The sequence below is a fragment of the Talpa europaea genome, assembly GCF_964194135.1.
Source record: "Talpa europaea genome assembly, chromosome: 6".
Taxonomy (NCBI): Eukaryota; Metazoa; Chordata; class Mammalia; order Eulipotyphla; family Talpidae; genus Talpa; species Talpa europaea.
Genome location: NC_140072.1, coordinates 17254487 through 17272996, shown reverse-complemented (window position 1 = coordinate 17272996; position 18510 = coordinate 17254487). Strand labels below are relative to the sequence as shown.

Genomic DNA, 18510 nt, shown 5'->3' with positions numbered 1-18510 from the left:
TTTGAGGCTGGGTGGTCAGGGGTAGCATGTCGACTACAGAATCCAAAGAGATTTGTAAGTAGACCCAGCGCCCCAGCTGTGAATTATGAACAACACACAGAATGTTCCTGTAGCCTTGTTTTTAATGAAAAATAAAAACACCCCTAAATTCCATTTTCAAGTAAAGCACAAGTGTCATTACGGCATCCTTGTGAGGTGTTTCTAAGTGCCTCTGCAGCTCTGTCTGGAGCTCTAGAGATCTCTGGCTTATTTCTCCAGCCCCCTCCTGAGAGCTGTGGGCAGGTTGTGCCTTGTGCTTCCCAGCCCAGGCAGGCTGCAGCTACCAGCTGGGACACAGCTGTATTTTGTCTTTGTGTCTTCCCTCCCCACTCCCAGCATTGAGAGCAGACTGGAGCTGAGGAGGACTCTGCAGTGCCAGAGCTTCAAGTGGTACCTGGAGAACGTCTATCCGGAACTCAGGTATCTGCCCTTCCTGCTGGCTGCCCCGAGGCCCTCAGCTTATTGGATCTGGAGAAGGGACAGCCTCTGGCCAACTGGAGGAGGCTCTTGAAGTATACAGAGTGGACCAGTTGGTTCCCCTTATCCCCAAAACCAGAAGAGGAGTTAGATGAACCCGTAGCACAAGGTGGAGGCTAGCTAGCAGCAGTGCTGAGTCTCAGCCCTGGCTCTAAGCCCCACAGTAGGACCTGAGCACAGACTTGCTGGTCTGGCTCCTCTCAGGCTCCATCTACCTGTGGCTCCTAGGTCTTTCCTAGTGCTAACCTCCGCCCCCTGCCCCCAGCAGCAGTGCAAATCTTTGTGACATAACCCAGGGTAAAATAATCCTCGCCACTCCTGATCCCTCAGCTGTCAGTGTTGCTAATCCAAAGAGCTGCAGTTTCATCTCCTGTGGCTTTCCTCCAGCATCCCCCCAGACTCCTCCATCCAGAAGGGCAATATCCGACAGAGGCAGAAATGCCTGGAGTCTTCTCAAAAAGAGAAAAACCAAGAACCCGCCAACGTCAAATTAAGGCCCTGTGTCAAGATCAAAGGCGAAGATCTGAAGTCCCAGGTATGGTCACTATCAGGGGACACACAAGCACGTGGTGGACTCAGCCTCTGTCACCTGTTTACAGTGACCTTGAGTGCCCAGCTACACCCAGAGCTCAGCAGCAGAGCAGAAGCATGATTGACCCACTCTGGGACTGGATGCATGCCACCAAGCATAGAATTTCCCAATGCATAGAATATTTCTCTGAAAGAGACCTTGCCAGGCAACATATAGGAAATCACTATTTAATTCACAGAAGTTTAATGAGTATCTGTTGGGGCCAACCTGCTGGCAGTAAGTGTGGGCTGGGTCAGCAATGGTGGGTGCCCACCTACCTCAAAAATATGAAATACAGAGGAAGACAAGCCCGCCACTGGGTGGCGCTATCTGCTGGGTACTCCCCCCATTCTGATTTTTAACCACCTTTGCTCTAGGGGGACACTGAAGGGGCTGCCTGAGTCAGACAGGAAAAGGGAAGGAAGCAGAGGTGTTGGTTTTGCTATAGGTGCGGCCCCCCATCTAGGAATGACAGGATGTGTTCAAGTGGCTTTTGTAGAGTGTTGAGAGTAGGTGACAGACATCCCTCTCTTTGCAACTGGCCTGTGGGTCCTGTGTGTTGTCCCCTTTTCCTGGAACAGGAGTTTGCTTGGTGTCTCCACAGCACAGCTGGGTGCTGATGTCTTTGACTGCATGAGGAAGGAGGCCTTGGGAATGCTGGATCCCAGGGAGCAGCCCCCAATACCCTGGCCCTGGGAGAGATTGCCAGGTCTTTGTTTGACCAGAGGGTAATAGTACCTGTGCCGCTGACTCTTCTGTGGTGCGAGCAAGGGGAGGAAATAGCCGCCATCGGTGGGAAACTAGAGTTATCACAGTAACAACCTTCAAGTGAACAAAGAGTTCTTTTCTAGAAGAGCATGCAAAGCTGTCGCTCCTCTGCTTTGGAGAACAATCGTGTTTGTGTAGCAGCAGTGAATTTAGGATAATAGGGGAGCACCTTGGGATAGAAAGATGTTCAGTAGGATCCCACAGAGCACTGAGTGCCCGAAAGCCCCGGCCACATGTGTGGCTGTGAGGCCGGCTCGGACACCCCCTGCTAGCAGGGCCCGTGCCCCACAGCCAGGACTAGGTGCGTTTCCAAGTGTTCCGAAGGTGTTAAACTCCCTTTAGTCTGATAGCAATCCACATACACGGATCCCCTGCTTTTCAAGAGTGTGCGTCACGCTACTTAACTTTACACAAGACCTGTGTTAATTAATATCTGCTTTGCTCACCAAATAGGAGCTCAGGAGGATTTTGCTTTCACAGCAGAGAGCAAGTGTCGCACACGGCATTTGTTTTGTAGCAGCCCCAGAGGCGGTTGCTTCCATGCAGAGAGCGAGGCACCAACTCCTGCCCTGGCTGTGCCCGGCTGTGTCTGCGTCACGGCTTTCCTGCTTTGAATGTTAGTGAGATTTTAGGGTTTATGTGTTATTGGCCTGATTTCTTAAGTTAGTTTTGGGTCTGTGAATACGCAAAATGTTTTCTATATAAATTAATGGTAATTGCCTCTTCATTTTACACTCTTTTGGTTTAGGAAGGGTTTCATAAGGATGCTGTACTGTGGCTAGTACAGGACACCAGTAACTCTTTCAGCTAAAATAATCCCCCAAGAGTGTGCACACATGTGTGGGTGTAGAGGACATGCCCTGTAATACTGAATGACATCACCTTCCGGTGCCTGCACCTTCTCCCCACATCAAGTCTTGTCCTAGCTTCATGCTGCCCCACCGCCCCTGCTTTACTGCAGCCATGGCTTCTCTCCTAACCCTGCTCTGCCTCTTCGCCCATCTGTGTTCTACTTTTCCTGCCTCTTGACCTGTCCAGGGGAGTCACCTCTGCCCTCAAACCCCTTCACATGACCCCTTCAGCTTCCCTCCTGCCCCCACCTCTTCTGTCTCTGAGAGACAGATCAAGGAACTGACATGAGAACTCCAGTAAGCAGGTGCTCACGCTATGCTGGTTTTACAGATGATAAAGCTGACCCAGAGAGATGATCCAAGGCCACGTGCTAGAAAGTGGTGAAGGCAGGACTTGACAATCTGGCGGCCACACGTATCTCTGCCATCGCTGCTGCTGCCAGAGCCGTGGCTGGTGCCAGACCCTAATTCAAGATCCATCACAGAAGAACATGCCTGTCCCTGAATCCTTCTTCCAGGCTATAGATATTAAAACCATCCATCAGGTATAGGAGGTAGTTGGCAAGAATCTTCATGGCCAGTGTCCAGTGGCCACAGGAAACAGAGGTCCCACACCCCATGCTGGGGTCTGGGGGGGGGGCAGACCAGAATGTAGGCCTCTCCCCAACCTTGATGGGAAGTGGGGCAAGAGTACGAATGGGGGCCACACTCCCAGACCCCACACCTGAGTGTGGGGATACCAGCAGTGCTGGCAGGCACTCCTACCACCCCGGGATTTGCCCTCTACAGCCTGGCTCTGTCCCCCACCATGAACTCCCCAGCCTGCACATTCACACTCCCTTCCTTCCAGGTGGGCCCTGTGGGCCTAGGTATGTGTGCTGGGGAGAGAGTCCATATTTGGGAGGACAGGCAGGAGGTGAGATCCAGGTAGGCCCTGAAATCAGGAATCAGGTTGGGGCCACTGGGGTGGAATTCCAGGGTCCCAGATGTCTGGAGCGAAAGTGTACCAGAGGGTGGGATCCTGCTGGCAGCTCACTCCCCAGGGTGTTTGAGCCCAGGCACAGGGGTTCGTCCTCATTGTTGTAAAGAGCCTCCAGATGTGGCTGTCCTCTGGCTCACAGCCCTGCCCCCAGGCCCATCCATCCCTCACACTGCTTTACCTCTCTCTTCACTGGGGTGTCAGCGTTGGGAACAGAGTGTCTCATCTGAGTGTGCTGAAGATGTCAGCAAAGTGATGCCTTGGATGGAATGTGAGAGAAACACATCATCTATTTGTAAACATGTGAAGCTCCCGAAGTCACCAGGCTAACAAATTTCCTCTTGACGCTCTTGGATCCCCTAGGAGAATATTTGTGAAAGATAGCAGGAAGACAGGCCACCAATCTAGTTGCTATCCCAAGGTGGAGAAAGGGAAAAGAAAATTTAAAAAATTCTTGAGTGTGCCTTTCCAGCTGTCTCCCCGACACTTTAGGTTACTGGCTTAGGGAGGTAAAAGCTCTTCTCCCAAACCTGGACTCACATTGCGCCTCTAGGTGTGTGAAGCCCGAGTCTGTCAGTGGGACACGTGGCCAGCTTGTGACCTTCCCTGCTGATGCCAAATCTCCTCCCTGAGATGTCTCAATAGAACTTTGGGGAAGGCCCTGTCTACCTTGCCACCAGAGCATGGCTCCTGGGGGACCAAGCAGAGGCAGTTTTCTGCAGCTAGAGCTCCAGGGCTGCCTCTTCCTATTGGCTTCCTCCGTCATAAGCGTCTACACGGCAAGCAGTAATCGGGTGCTTGCTGTGTGCCCAGGACATCCACACGTACTCAGCCATGCATTCCTTAGTCCCCCTGATAGTACTTTGATTTAGCATATGAGGTAACTGAGGTGTTGAAAGTTAAGTAACTTACCCAGTGAATAGTAGGTAGCCCCGGCTGTCACTCTGGAGTCCAACAATAGGACCCCCCCAAAAAATATAGCATGGTGGGTATTGAACTGCATGGTATTTAGCCACTTCTTTACTCTAAGTACAGTGAGTCCGCAACACAGACAGCAGGCTCTCCAAATTTGCTACTTAAGTGCAACGGTGTATAATGAAGGCAGGTCTTGAACCTACCTTTGTTGGCCAGGATGGTCCTTTTCTAATCAATTTTATAAAAGCACGTGGTCTCAGTGTTATTGGAGACATGAGGTGTGTTCTTACAACTTGGGCAGGAAGGACAGGTGGGCTGGAAATAAAGACCCTGGGAGGGAGTCTAGCGAAGGTCCCGTGGCAGGAGGGGAGTGTGTCTTGGAGCCTCCCCTGCCCCTGGCTGCTGCCTCAGGGTGCTGCTGAGACTGTGTGGGTGCAGCTGGTGAAGGCGACCTTGGCACGGCCGGCCAGTGTGTTGGGTCCTCCTTCAGGGGTATAGGGGGTCGGCTGAACTCAAGGTTCGCTTGCCCCCAGACTCCCACCACCTGTCCGAGACCCTTGAAGGGCACATCTGGTGCGCTAGTGCTTTGCCTGGTGTGGCCTTAGAGGCTGGGGCCCAGCCGTTGTGCCTGTGTCTGTCAACCCGAGTTTGCTTCTGGCATGCCCAGATTAACCACTGATCTCTTCATCTTCAGTTCCCCCTTCATAAAATTGTGCCTGCCCCCAGGGGCAATGATGCCTTTAAATCGAAACAAACGAGACACCCTAGAACCAGAGTCCCTTCTAGGTGCCTGGGTCACCCGAGCCCAGCAAAGCCAGCAGTGCCACCTTGCACTCATACCTGCTTCTCAGTTCTGTGCCGTTCACCACTCAGAAGAAGGTGTGAGGGGAAGTGCCGTCTGCAGAAGGTGTGGGCTGTGCATTTGCAAGGACAGGCCTTAGCCTGTCTTCACACTCCATGTCTCCGTGCTCACCTAGCCACTTCTCCCGTGAGCCCTGCCAATACGTTGATGAGGCCCTGCTCGGGGGGCCTGGCCTTGTGCTAGTGCTTGTGCATCATCTCATTTAACCTTTACAGAAACCCCACAAACCAAGGGCTGTTATCACCCCCCCTTCGCAAATGAACTGAGCAAGGCTCAGGAGTGAGGCTAGAGTAACTGCATTCAGACCCAGGCCGCTGCCTCCAGAGACCACGCACGTGCTTCAGCCCAGCTGGGCTTTCTCAAACTCAGCGCTGTTGGCATGAGGGCTGGGTCACTCTTTGTCATGGAAACAGCCCTGTGCATTGTAGGCTGCATAGCTGCATCCCAGCCCTTACCCACTAGAGGTCAATAACACTCCCCAACCTGATAATAATGATAATAAATGCCTCCCTGTGCTGCCAGCTGTCCCTTGGGTGGGTGAATGGGGCCGAGTCACCATGGCTGAGAACTGCTGCTGTAGGTTTGTGGCTTTTGGCTTTTAGAAGATGATCCTTGGACCATCTAAGAGCAGCCCCCTGCTTGGGCCCCCAACACTCCCTCACGCTGCCTCTTTCAGAACTTTGCTCCTTCAGTTGTCTCCTCTTAGAAAATCTTTCTTCTGCTTCTCCATCCAGTGTAAATCAATGAGCCCCAGGCTGGGTGACGGGCCCTGTTCAGCTCAGCATTCACGGCTGCTGCCAGATGGGCACTTACTGGAGAGAAGTCGGCTGCCCCTCTGCATTCCCAGGCCACTCCCTTCTGCCCATAGTGGCTCTCTCCAGATGGCCTTGAACCTGTACTAGCTCCATCATCTGCTCCCCACTTCCAAGGCAGGAGCAAAGGAGCTGGAGGGCTGGGAGTGGGCCCCCTCCTCTTCTTCCTCAGGCCTTTGCTGGCCAGCCTCAGAGAGGGTGAGGCTGTCCACACACCACCTCCAGGGAGACCTCTGGATAACCTCCCTCTGGTGGCTGTGTCTGTACACCTCAGGGTGGGGGCAGATTTTCCCGTCCCCCAAATGTTCTGTGTGTGGCCCAGTACTCACGGATCTAGATCGAGCTTGCTGAGCAACTGCCTCTGCCTCCTGAATCTGTTTCTGACTCTGGGATTCATTTAATAAACCCATTCATCACCAGCCATCCTGGAAAGTCTGACAGGCTGCAGAGGGGGGATCAGAAAGCCTCTTGCTCTGTGTTCTGCTTCCCTCCTTTCTTCTCCTGCAGATGTGTCCAGAAAGCAGAGTTCCTCTGGGAATTGTGAGGCTGAAGTGTTTCAATGCCAGTAAAGCATCAGCTAATGGAAAGTCCACTTAGTGTAAGACCTTCGATCTCTGTCTCATAGTTTACCCTTGGGGGTCTCGGAGGTGGTTACCTCAGCCCTCACCCCTGGGGGTGTACCGTGCACTTTCCTTCCCAAAATGCACTGGCAACAAGGTGTTGGAGATGGAGTGTCTCTGTTGTCAAAAGAACCCCAAACACACACACCATCCCCAGAACTCTGATTTTTTGAAGACCCCAGGATATTTTGAAAAGAAATGCCAAAACAGGCTTTCAGAAATCATGGTATACATTAAGGTTTTCTTTGTTAGTGCTTTTAGCATAAAAGAAAATGCAATGCCTGTGCGGGTCATAACATAATTACAGGATTTATTTTTAAAATGCAAATTCATGGTTCACTGCTGGCTGGGTGAATGATGAAACAGAGGAATGAACCCCATCTTCTTTCCACATGGGGGTGGTAGGTTTAGGCTCCAGATAATGGCAGAAGTCTAAAGGTGAGGCCAGTTGTACAGTGGATCTAGGCAGTTAGCTGCTGGCAGCCCTGCCCTTGAGCCTGAGCCCCAGGCCCTTCACTCCTCACAGAGCAAGAAATTCTGGAGACCCTCACCCAGGGCCTTTTCCCACTTCTAGTTCACACTGCAGTATCTGGAATCCCATCCAGTGGGATGGGATTGGCTCACCTGAGTGGCTCTCACCCCTGGTCTGTCCTCCTGAGAGTTGACTTTATTCCCAACACACACAACGAGACCCAAGGGGGGGCTGTTTAGAGGGGAGTGACCAGGTGTGGATAGGCAGACCGGGAGGCTTGCGGGGGAGCAGCCAGTGCTGCCTGTATCCCCATGTTCGGATGTGGAGTGTGGCCTCCTTCATACTTTGGCCTCGCTTCCCATCAATGTGGGGGAAGGGCCTACTCTCTGGTCTACACCTCCCCACCCCCCTGTTTCCTGTGGCCACAGGACATTGGCCAAGAAGAAGCCTGTCTCGCCCACTCCCTCCTGTCAAGGTGGAGTTGATGTACAGATTTAGTGTGACCTCAGGGACAGGCGTGTGCTCCTGCGATTCCCTTTGAATAAAGAGCTGTTGGGAAGCGAGGACTTGGCCACAACTATTGCCTTTGGATAACCTCACTGAGCCTTTTCTTCCTTTGTCAAATGGGGATAATAATAATGTCTACCAAGAGGGATTCATAGTTAATGAGTGGCCTGGTCCAGAGGGAGAGGGTCAGCTGGTGGGCAGGGGGCAGTAGAGGAAGCAGCCCTCCATGGGGTCCTCTCTGCGGCTCCCTCAGCCCCCAATTCATGAAGCATCTTCTTTGCCCCATGATGAAGGCAAAGAGCAGATGTTACCCCCACTTCATGCCAAGGAGGGTCACGTTTTGACAATGTTCTGGCACTTGCACCCTCAACTGAAGCCACAGTCAGTTGCTCTCTGATCTCTGGCACATTGGAGGAATTCTGTGAAGAACGTCTTGTGAGGGGCCTCATAGAATTCCCCTTCCCCTTTAAGGGCCCTGCTTGGCCACCCAGTGGCTCAGCTTTTCCCGCCCCTGAGCGGCTCAGGGGGGAAGTGAGTGCACCTGTTCTCCCAGGCGCACGTGTGCTCCCGGACTCTCTCTTTCTCACGACTTCCTTTCCTGCTCCCTCAGAACACGCGTCCGCGTCCTCTTTGTCCCTCCATCTGCCTCTCGTCCAGCCTCTCATGTTCTCTGCACACTGAGTTGGAGTGCTTTTTTTTAAAGGGGGCACTCTGGAGACCGCTAGGAGTGATTTACCAGGTGGCTGTTTGAAATGTCAAGAGTGGGGAGCAGTCAATGATCTAAACAGACTAGAGGGCACACAGCCCAGCTGGGGCGTTGTCCAAGCCATGCCCAGAGTCCGGAGCTGCTCAGCACCCCCTGAAGGCAGCCTGCATCCCGGCCACCCCCTCACTGGGATATGGGGTCGGAGACCCCCCCCCCCCCCCGGAGGTGCGACCTCCAGGTCTCTGGTTCTGGAGCAGAATATTCCATGGTTACCTGTTCACTGTTGATTCCTGCCAGGACCTCCCCTCTCCACAAGGCTTTGCTCAGCCCTGCTAATCATCACACGTACGAACAGCTGCTCCTCCCCAGTGGCTGCTTCCGAAGATCCTCACGTGCGCCTTCCTGCTCTCTTCCCCCAGATCTGGGCCTTCACATACACCCAGCAGATCATCCAGGAGGAGCTGTGCCTGTCAGTCATCACCTTTTTCCCTGGCGCCCCCGTGGTTCTCGAGTTTTGCAAGAACGGAGATGACAAGCAGGTAGGTGCCTAACGTGTGGCTGCCTGTGTGTGTCTGTCTCCTCTGCAGGCAGAGAACGGCCATAGGAGAGGAAGGGTGAGAAGTAAGGCTTATGGGTAGGCGAGGGAGGAAGGTGCTGCCTCTCCTAGCACCCAGGCACCCGCAGAGGGGTCAGCTTGTCACAGAAAGCCTGTGAACTTCATGGGACCTCAGCGTGCAGTTGCCTCTTGTCCTGCCCTGCCTGGCCCCAATGCCGGCCTGCGTCCTAGGGCAGGACAGCACTGCCTCCGAGCCTCAGGGCACAGGGTGAGCGAGATTTACACCTTGAGGACCTGGGCCTGGCAGTGGCCCAAAGCCACCCCAGATGCACCATGTGTACAACTCCTCCAGCAGCCGGGCGCCGACTTCACTCTGCTTCCTTCGCCTGGGCCGTGGCATTGGAGAGAACGAGTCAGATGTCTGTGTTCGCTTCAAGGCCCTCTGTGAGCTTGTTTCCTCCTCATGGAATGGCGTTGATGATGCTCCTCATGGGGTGGCTGCTTAGAACAATTAACCGCCATGGTCCAGGCACTGGTTATCGGGGTGGTTCCCAGGAGGCACCCGGTCTCCTTGCAATGTGTGGTGAGGTCTGGGGAGCAGCAGCCAGAGAGCCAACATCTTGCTCAGGGGCCTGGTGAGCATATGTGAGAGGTGTGGGGTGTGACCCAGAACCCCACCTGCGTGGTCAGCCCCCAGTTCTTCCTGCTGCTTTGTGGTGGTGCAGACGCCAAGCACAGATCGTTTCGCTGTTGTTCCCGTGACAGACTCCCGTGCCACATGTTCTGGCCTAATGCTTGGAAAGTTATTGCCTTCTAATGAGTTTTCCTAGCAAACATATTGATTTTGCTTTTTTTTTTTTTTTAAATCTGATTAAAACAGAACAACAACAATACCTGGCAGAGCAATTAGTTGCAGTTTTATTCCTCCATGAGACCATGAAGTCAAGTCTCTGGGTGACCCTAAATACGTGGCATAAATGTTTCTGATTACACTGGAAGGCCCGATATTAGTGATGGGACCTGGGGCCTTAGCCAGAGAGCCCAGGCTCACCCTGTTTCCTCTCCATCTCCCCAGCAATGGAGCAGGACGGGCTCCCGCATCGAGCACATGGCTTCCCACCTCTGCCTGGACACGGACTTGTTTGGTGATGGCTCTGAGAATAGCAGGGAAGTCGTTGTCAACCCGTGCGAGTCCTCACTCATGAGCCAGCACTGGGACATGGTGAGCTCTTGAATGTCCGGGGGCCGTGGGCTGGCGCTCTCCGTGAGAGCCACAGACTGGAAAGCAGGCCGCCAGCAGCCCACACCCACTGCAGATGTCCTGCACTGGAAGCTGGAGCCAGAGCCCCCAGGACAGGAGCAGCTGTCTCAGGGAGGATGGAGGCAAAGATGGCAAGCCACGTGGGGCTCAGCGTTAAAGCCCACGGGGTTCTCGATACCGTTCCGTTCCTGTCCTGGCCCCATCTGCCCCGGCTGGTATCTGGAGACAGATCCACCGGGAAGTGTTTACATTGTTCCCTTTCTTACAAAAGAGGCCAGGGAGATTAGCTTTCCTTGTCCCTAGACCAGGATTGAATTGAGAGATGAAGAATAGAGGCGGTTTTCGAACAAATAAAAGTAACCTTGCAAGTTTTCTCTGCGTACCTCTTACTTTGTCTCTCCTTGCGATAGCGCAGGGCTAGAAGAAGCTCTCCACTGAGCAGGGCATGGGGGCAGCAGGGTCTCGTGGTCAGGTGGACAGAAGGCAGGGAGCTGGGATGCCTGCATTCTTATCCCACCAGGCTCTGTGACCTCGACAGACACACAACTTCTCTGGCTATTCATTCTCTGTTATATCAGGTGAGAGGTAGGAGCAGCCCAGGGTGGTTACCCAGGGATGCACGAGCTCTCTCTGAAGAAGCCCCATCTCTTCAAGAGCTCTTGCTTCTACCCTGGTGATCCTGCTGTGGGGGCCCGGGGCAGTGTCCAGACTGCAACTGATGCTCATGCCCTCTGCCTGGTCAGAACCCCTGTCCTGGACACCTCTGTGGGCTCTGGTGTGGCCACTAGCACAGGAGTTCCTGCCTCTGACGCGTCTTCAGGTGCTCCCAGGCTGTGGTGGTTGTCCCTTCTTTTTAACGGGGGTTGAGAAGATCTGTCCATATTGCTTAGAAAGTTGCCAAACTATGCTTGCACGTTCCATGACAGTAAGTTCACCACCCACCTTTAGTAATGATCTTAATTCTCTTTTGCTTATAACAAATTAACCCAAAACTTAGCAGTTTAAAGCAATGTGTGTTTATGACCGATGGTTTCTGGGAGCCAAGAATCGCAGGCTTCCCTCCTACCAGGGGCTGAAAAGGCCACATTCAGGGTGTTTCTGGGGCTACAGTCGCTCAAGGTTCAGCCAGGGCAGCCTGTGTTCCCAGCTGGCTCTATGGTTGTTGGCAGATTGGATTCATCTCGGGTTGTTGGCGCGAGGCTGTCCCTGGTTCTTGGCCCCATCAATTTCTCCATCCCAGCTGCATGCTTCACCACAGCGAGCAAGCCAAGAAGATCGAGCCAGCCAGCCAGGGGTCACAGGCGTTCATAACCAGTCGCACCAGCTGCCTCCCATCTCTTTAGGGTAAACACTCATTGCAGTCCACACTCCCAGGTCATGGATTACATGGGCCCGTGGGAGTCATTTTAGAATTCTGAGCTTGGGACCTTTTACACATGAGCCAGAAGTCTCGCCATCACTTGTAGAGCCAGCAGTGATGGGCCATCGTTCTGGTGCTTCTCATCAGGCCTACAGCAGCGGGCAACTGCAGATGGTGAGGGGTGAGTGTGCAGCCCCAGAATCTCTGCCAGGGTTTGGATCAGCTTCCCAACTCTCTTGTTGCCTCTTTGCTGTGATTTGGCTCTTTTTGGTGGGGTTATTTCACTCCCCACTGGGAAAAAGAGAGGAGGTTGTGCAGTGGAGAATGACATCTAGAGCAAAAGACGTCCTGATGGCCCCTCAACTACATGTCCAAAGCGTTCAGACCAGCCTGTCTGAAAGAAAGGAAAGACAGGTTCCCTAGGGACATTTCCCCATGTAGGTGAAGTAGGAATGGTGCTAAAAAAAACAAAAAGCCAAGCTGGGATGTCTTCATGTGTATCTTGTCCCCTCTGTGTATGCGCCTGTCCTGGAGACCCTCACCAGGAAATCAAGCTCTCGGGTAATATTCTCTTAAACAGATGATTGGAGAAACCATTCCTTGACCAAGGTGAAGTGACCTTACTTATATTTACCACCCCTAGAGTCACGGGGTGTAGGTGGCCCTAGGTCCCTCCTCAACATCCAAAGAAATGGGGAAGCAGGAATGCAGACCCTGCTGTTAGCAGCAGACATTTACTACCTCCAAAGCTTTTGATGTGGCAGAAGAGCCAATGCTCAGCATGCATTTGGACCTCCCTCCCTTACACATGAGAGTCACTGTGAAGGATGTGGCTGTCACCTGCTAATGGTTCATGTGTGAGGGGCATGCATCTGGAAGCCTCCTTGGTGGAAAATCAAGTTGAAAATTCTGTTGATGTGGATTGAATCACTGTGTGTAGAGATCCAGATGCCCTCTACCCACCGAGCTGATTATAATGAAGCCAAAGCGAGTGTAAGACACAGTTTAAAAGCAAGAATAGCAGCACTTCCAAGCCTCCACCAATTCGGGACAAACTGACCGTATTCTGACAGCACAGCCACCTGTCCATCCCGGGATGCCCACGGCCACCATTGTCTAACACAGCAAGTGTGCCTGAGCTGCACCTGCAGTCTGATCTTTTGGTGGTTGCTGAGTGGGAGTCCTTGGTCAACGCTGATCATGTCAGTACCCTGGAGAGCTCACTGGGTAGGCCCCCAATTGTTGAGGAGGAAAAAAAAAAATTATTAAAGGACATCAACATATGAAAGCAAAAAGGATTTTCGTTCTTCTTCTTTTAAGCACTCACAGGGCTTAGCCCCCCAAACAAGCTTGGATATTCACCCCCTTGGAATAGTGTCACCACACTGCCAGATAAGGGGTTGCCAGTTGTGGCAGAAACCCCCCTCACCAGGATTATCTGGCCAGTAGGGACAAATAATAGTATGGGCTTTTAAGTATTGTAATGGTGTCAGTGGTGTGCCAATTTAATGGAAGAATTTATACATACATCACATGTATACGTGTGACCTGGAAAGAAGAGGGGCAGTGTTTTCCGGCTTGCCCCCGTGGCTGGATTAGAGTTGGAGGAATGACAGTGTTTAGTGGAGGGGCTGAAATCGGAGACAGTTCTGGAGTCAGCCTCGGTGGCCGTGCTGGTGCCATATTGAATCTGACACATGCTGTCTTGGTAGTCTGTTCCTCTGTGTGCTCTGTAATTCTCTGCGTGAGCTCATCTTCGGCAGGAAATATTTCCTCTGGGCATCTCATGTGCCCTGGTTGTGGAGATATGCCTCAGCCAGGGCTTAAGTTTGTTTTTGTTGCGTTCCATTGATTTCAAACCTGTTTGTACATTGGTTTCTCCGGTTGTAGTTTCCATGCTGTGAAGGTGATGTGAATTTGGATTCTGCATCTATGCTTGGCACAAAAGTCAATTATCTTCCCTTTGTCCAAGTTGTCTCTTTGCTCCCATGCCATCAGCACTCCCCAGCTGGTGGGTGGGTTTATCTAGCCCTTCTAAGCACCCACCTATATGTAGGGTCTCATTTCTGATCCCAGCCACCATGAGGCTGGGGTCCTCATATCTGCCTCTGCTTGGGTGTTGAAACCCCATCCCTGATTATATATACCTGGTTTTGATTTCCCTTCAGTTCCCATTACTTCTCTGGCTTCAATCCTCACTTGTTTTTGAGAGCTGGAACTTACCCTTTCTTCCTAAATGCAGCTGTGATTTCACATTGTTTTATTGTATTTTATCCAATATTTACATGTCTGCGTGGGAAGGTGCTTCCATGTCAGTTCAGACCCAAATTCCTTAGTGTGGTAATTAGCTGTCACCACTGTCTTTCCCACTGGCTGTGGGACCATATCTTAACATAGACACTCAATGAATGTCTGTGAATGAGTGAGAGAATAGGTCTGTGATTCTTTATACCACTTCCTAATTACCTCCTGGCTACAGCTATCACACACTAGAGTTTTTAAAAGACAGCACAGACAGGAATAGAGCACCAAGAAGATAAATTTATAACAATGAAATCTCGTTATAATACACATAGATTTAGAGATCATGCATATTTTACTTCATAATGACAGAGTTTAATACTGAAAGTGCTAACTGCAAAGAACTATCAGTAATGGAAATCTTTAATACTGCAGTAGAGCCCAGCAAGAGAGAATCTGTTCTCATAAACTCTGGGGGATGGTGATGGAAGGGTAGACGGGGAACACTTGCATTTTGTCTGCAAGCTTCTCACTGGCATTTTCACTGGCATCTGGCAACCTGAGTCCTGGCTGGCTCCCCTAATACTTGCAGTCCGCCGTCATTACCTGCAACAGAGTTATGTCCTCTCCCTGTGCCGCTCCACACCCTGAGCCCCTGAGACTCAGTCCCTGACCTATCCATGCCCTTGGCTCATGACAACACCTGGGGGAGCATCTGTCACATGGAGGAGCACGGTGAAGGTTGAGGGGTCTAGCAGCTGTGTAGTCATGGCAGTCTCTGGGACGTTGCACTTGGGGGTGGGAACTCTTTTCCCCAGTGTGCAGAGCCAACCTCCAGAGCTCCCTGGTGGTCTAAGGACTCAGGCAACCCCACTCAGATTAGCAAAATCTGAAGCTCCGAGCACTTTTCCATTTGCCATGGAGCCGACTAATTTAATGAAGCCGTCACAGTGCAAACCTCAGGGCTTATTGGAAAAGGACTGGAGCACGACATTATTTCACAGCAGTAGATTGCATCATTCTCATTTCACAGCTTTCCAATGGGAAATAATAAAGCAAAATTACAAACATAATGAAGAAAGAAAGGAGGGAAAAAAATCTTGGGTGAGAAACGCACCCTCTGTGCTGTGACAGGGCTGCTTACCTTCTTCATTTGAGGCAGTAAATATTACCTGGCTTTGCTCTGCAGGAAGGAGCAGCCAGGATGCCTCCACCTGCTGCTGAAGATAACAGGCTGCAATAACTCACTGTCCAGATGCAGCAAGGAGTGGCGGGCACCCCTGCAGTAGTCACTGGCCTTCTGAGAAATTCCAGCCTCCAAGAGCACAGCCCTCCCTGCATGACCAGGGGTGAAGGGCTGGTGAGGGACGCCCTTGGTGGTGGTAGACCACACTGTTGCAAGGGCTAGGGGGGCGGATTGCCCTATACTCCTCCCTCTAGAAGACAAGTGGCTTCACCAGTGGGGTTTCACCCATTTCTAGGGTGGAGGAAAGAGAATGAGCCCCTGCCCCTAGCCACTCCTGCAGGTGCTTCGGTGAGCAAGGTGAGCTGACAGCTGGAGGCTAAATAGGAGTCAACAGGGAGACAAAGCTCTCTTCCAAGGCTGTTCTCATCCATCCAGCTGAGGTGTAAGATTAAGGGAGACAGCAGCTGAGCTGCTGGACCTTTTATTCTCTTTTGCGAGCCTTCTTTCAGCTCCAGGAGATGTCCCTGCCTGTCCCCACCGGGTGCTGAGACTCAACTCCTTTATTCCACGCAGGCCCAAATTATTCCTCCCCTGCCCTGTACTGAAAAGAATGTTTCTCCTGTTAGTGGAAAAGTTTGAATCTTCTGGAATGAACTCTCTCTTTCCCCAGGAGCCTCCCCTTCAACCAACCCCTCCGAGCACTTTTCCATTTGCCATGGAGAAGCAGCGGGTGAGCCAGGAGAGGTCTGCTGTGCCATGTAGGTAGCTCCTTGAGTGGGGATCAAACTCATGCTGCAGTGGCTGTGGGTAGCTTCATAGGTTGTGTTTTAACCCCTTGCACCACCAGGGAGGCCCACAGAAGTTAAGTGTCTTAGCAGCCCCTAACACAGTGCACACAGCATTGTTCTAAGAACTCTAAAGAATTTAACTTAGTCAATCCCCATGGGAGCAGTGGCAGGGGAGAAGATCTCCAAGTCACAAATGGGTAATGTGGCCAAGTAGGTTAAGTAACTTGCCCAAAGCTACATGCCTTGTAGTTGAGGTACGATTCACATCCAAGAAATCTGCTCCCAAGTTCTAGGCTTACAACCGCTGGGCTCCACTGCTCCTTAGGGGGAGCCTAGAATAGACCAGCAGTGCAAGAATAACGAATACAGTAAGACACACTAACTTGGTCCAGGAGTTCTTGGAATATGCGACTTTAAGTAAAGCAACGTATTATGCAAGAACGTCCTCCTATTTCACTCATTGTTGGCTGGGATTTTTTTCTCATCAACATTATAACAAAACGATGTTGAACAAAGTGGCATTGTTCTAGGACTTGCTGTACTTGTGTGCCCAGAAAGAACATTCCACAGATACAGCCAAGTCCCTTGCACCAACCTCCCCAGTGGCCATGGGTGGACTTTTAAAATTAAAGGTAGCTCTCTGTTTAGCAACTGCTTAGCCACACCGACCCTCCGATTCATTCACCCAGCAGCCATTCCTCGGGTGAGGAAGGGAGAAGCAAGTTCATGAGCTAGTGCGGGGCCAGCTGTGTGCTCACGTGCTTTGCATTCACTCTGTTGTTGACTGCAAACAGCTTTCCTATGCGGTCGGTGTTATCTTCATGATTTTACAGATGAGGAACTTAAGTCTCTGAGAAGTTAAATAAATGGTCAAGGTTGCCCAACTGGTAAATGGCGGAGCGGCCTGCCTCTTCTCAGTGACCACGCTGCCTTGCAAAGTACCTGGTGATTCAGCCCTCCGCTTGTATATGTAAATCACTGAGCGATGAATATTTACTAGGTACCCATCACATGACAGGCACTATGCCAGGAGCTGGCCTCCAGTCCTTGCCTTCAAGGACAATGAGCAGAGAAGAGAAACGAGTTTTATTTAAGAGAAGCATGCTGGGGAGAGGAAGAAAGCAGAGTGGACGGATGGGTGTGCTCTGCATGGTCACTGTCATTAGTGGGTACTTGGGGCACCGTGGGGCGCTGTGCAGGGATGGCTGAGTTGTGAAGCTGCTGAGATGACAGGGCTAATTCCAGACCCAGGAGACCATGGTTGCCTCTCCATGCTGTCTGAGAAGCTGGGTCAGCCCTAGTCATAGTGAAGTGGAGGATTATCTTTCTCAACTTGGGATGATTTGTTTTGAGAAGAACACGAGACTGAAGGAAGGCTGAGTCTCCCGCTAGGAAGCCCAGTCTGCCTTCTCCCCCAACAGTAAGGGAGGCAGGAGGCCGGTGCCCCCATGTCCTCCTGGAACACTGTGTGTATCTGTGTCCTGTGTTCCCCCAACAGGAAGGGAGGCAGGAGGCCAGTGCCCCCATGTCCTCCTGGAACACTGTGTGTATCTGTGTCCTGTGTTCCCATCACACCCTCTGCATAGCCATCTCTGCATGCTCATGTCTTGCTCTTCTGATTAGGTGTCCCCCCCCCCCATTTGTAACCTCAAATGATGGTTCCCAAAGGTGCTTGAACTGAACCACTGTGAGGAGACCAAACTGCATCTTCTAGATTAAGCTGTGCCTGCATTTACGCCCATGTCTAATCAGGCCCGGATTGTGCTCGTTTCTGTCCAGAACAGGCCCTTGCAACCACTAACAGGCCTGGTTCATTCTAGTGACCAAGAATTCCTTCCATTGCATCATGAAGCCAAGGCAGCACAGACCTCTGTTGATGGATACTCAGGTGCTTGTATCCTACAAACTGGGCAATTGACAAGGAATCAACAAGAACCTCAGAGCATTCAAAATTGCGTTGAGGAAGCCCCACACTGTTCTCCATCTTCCACACCCTCTTAGAGCAAGTCAGGCCCGTCTAAGAATGATAGTGGGCTAAGAGCCCCTTTGGAACATCCAGATTGACCAGGTCAGCTTCAGAGTAACAGCCAACCAGTGAAGGTACCGGGAAGGGGAACCCACAGGAAGGAAAGGTAGGCCCTGCAGACATTCCCACCACAGGATATAGTTCAGATTCTAAAACCAGAAACTCCAAGGCAGGAGCATGGCTTGAAGCTGAAGTCCCTGCATCTGCTGGGAATCTAATGTGGCTCGGCCGGAAGTCTCCATTAGAAAACAGTCATTCTTGGAAAAACAGATTTGGTTACCTTTTGCCTCATCTCTATCCATTCTTCTAGAAGGTCCAACTACATGGCCTTTAATTCTGTGTTTCTATGGTAGAATGAAGCAAAGGTCTAGACTACTGAGCATGAAAAAAAAAAAAACTTTTAAAGAGAATTCCTGGTCCAGCTCTGGCTTCTTGGCAGTTCTGTAACTAACTCATACCAGCCACTCGCTTCTCTATTCAAATATCTTTAGAAATCACTCTTAATTTGCTCAA

The 18510-nt window shown here is 51.6% G+C and overlaps 1 protein-coding gene across 1 annotated transcript in view; it reads left to right on the top strand.

Moving 5' to 3' along the window:
• Positions 1-10369, top strand: part of GALNT14 (polypeptide N-acetylgalactosaminyltransferase 14) — a gene marked incomplete at both ends in the record, with an annotated part of 182653 nt that extends 172284 nt beyond the window's left edge. The window contains 4 exons of the mRNA XM_084235735.1: positions 376-459; positions 904-1051; positions 8999-9118; positions 10211-10369. Of these exons, the coding sequence (XP_084091861.1) occupies positions 376-459; positions 904-1051; positions 8999-9118; positions 10211-10369 (511 nt within the window). The remainder of the gene's footprint in view (positions 1-375; positions 460-903; positions 1052-8998; positions 9119-10210) is intronic.
• Positions 10370-18510: the final 8141 nt, after the last annotated feature.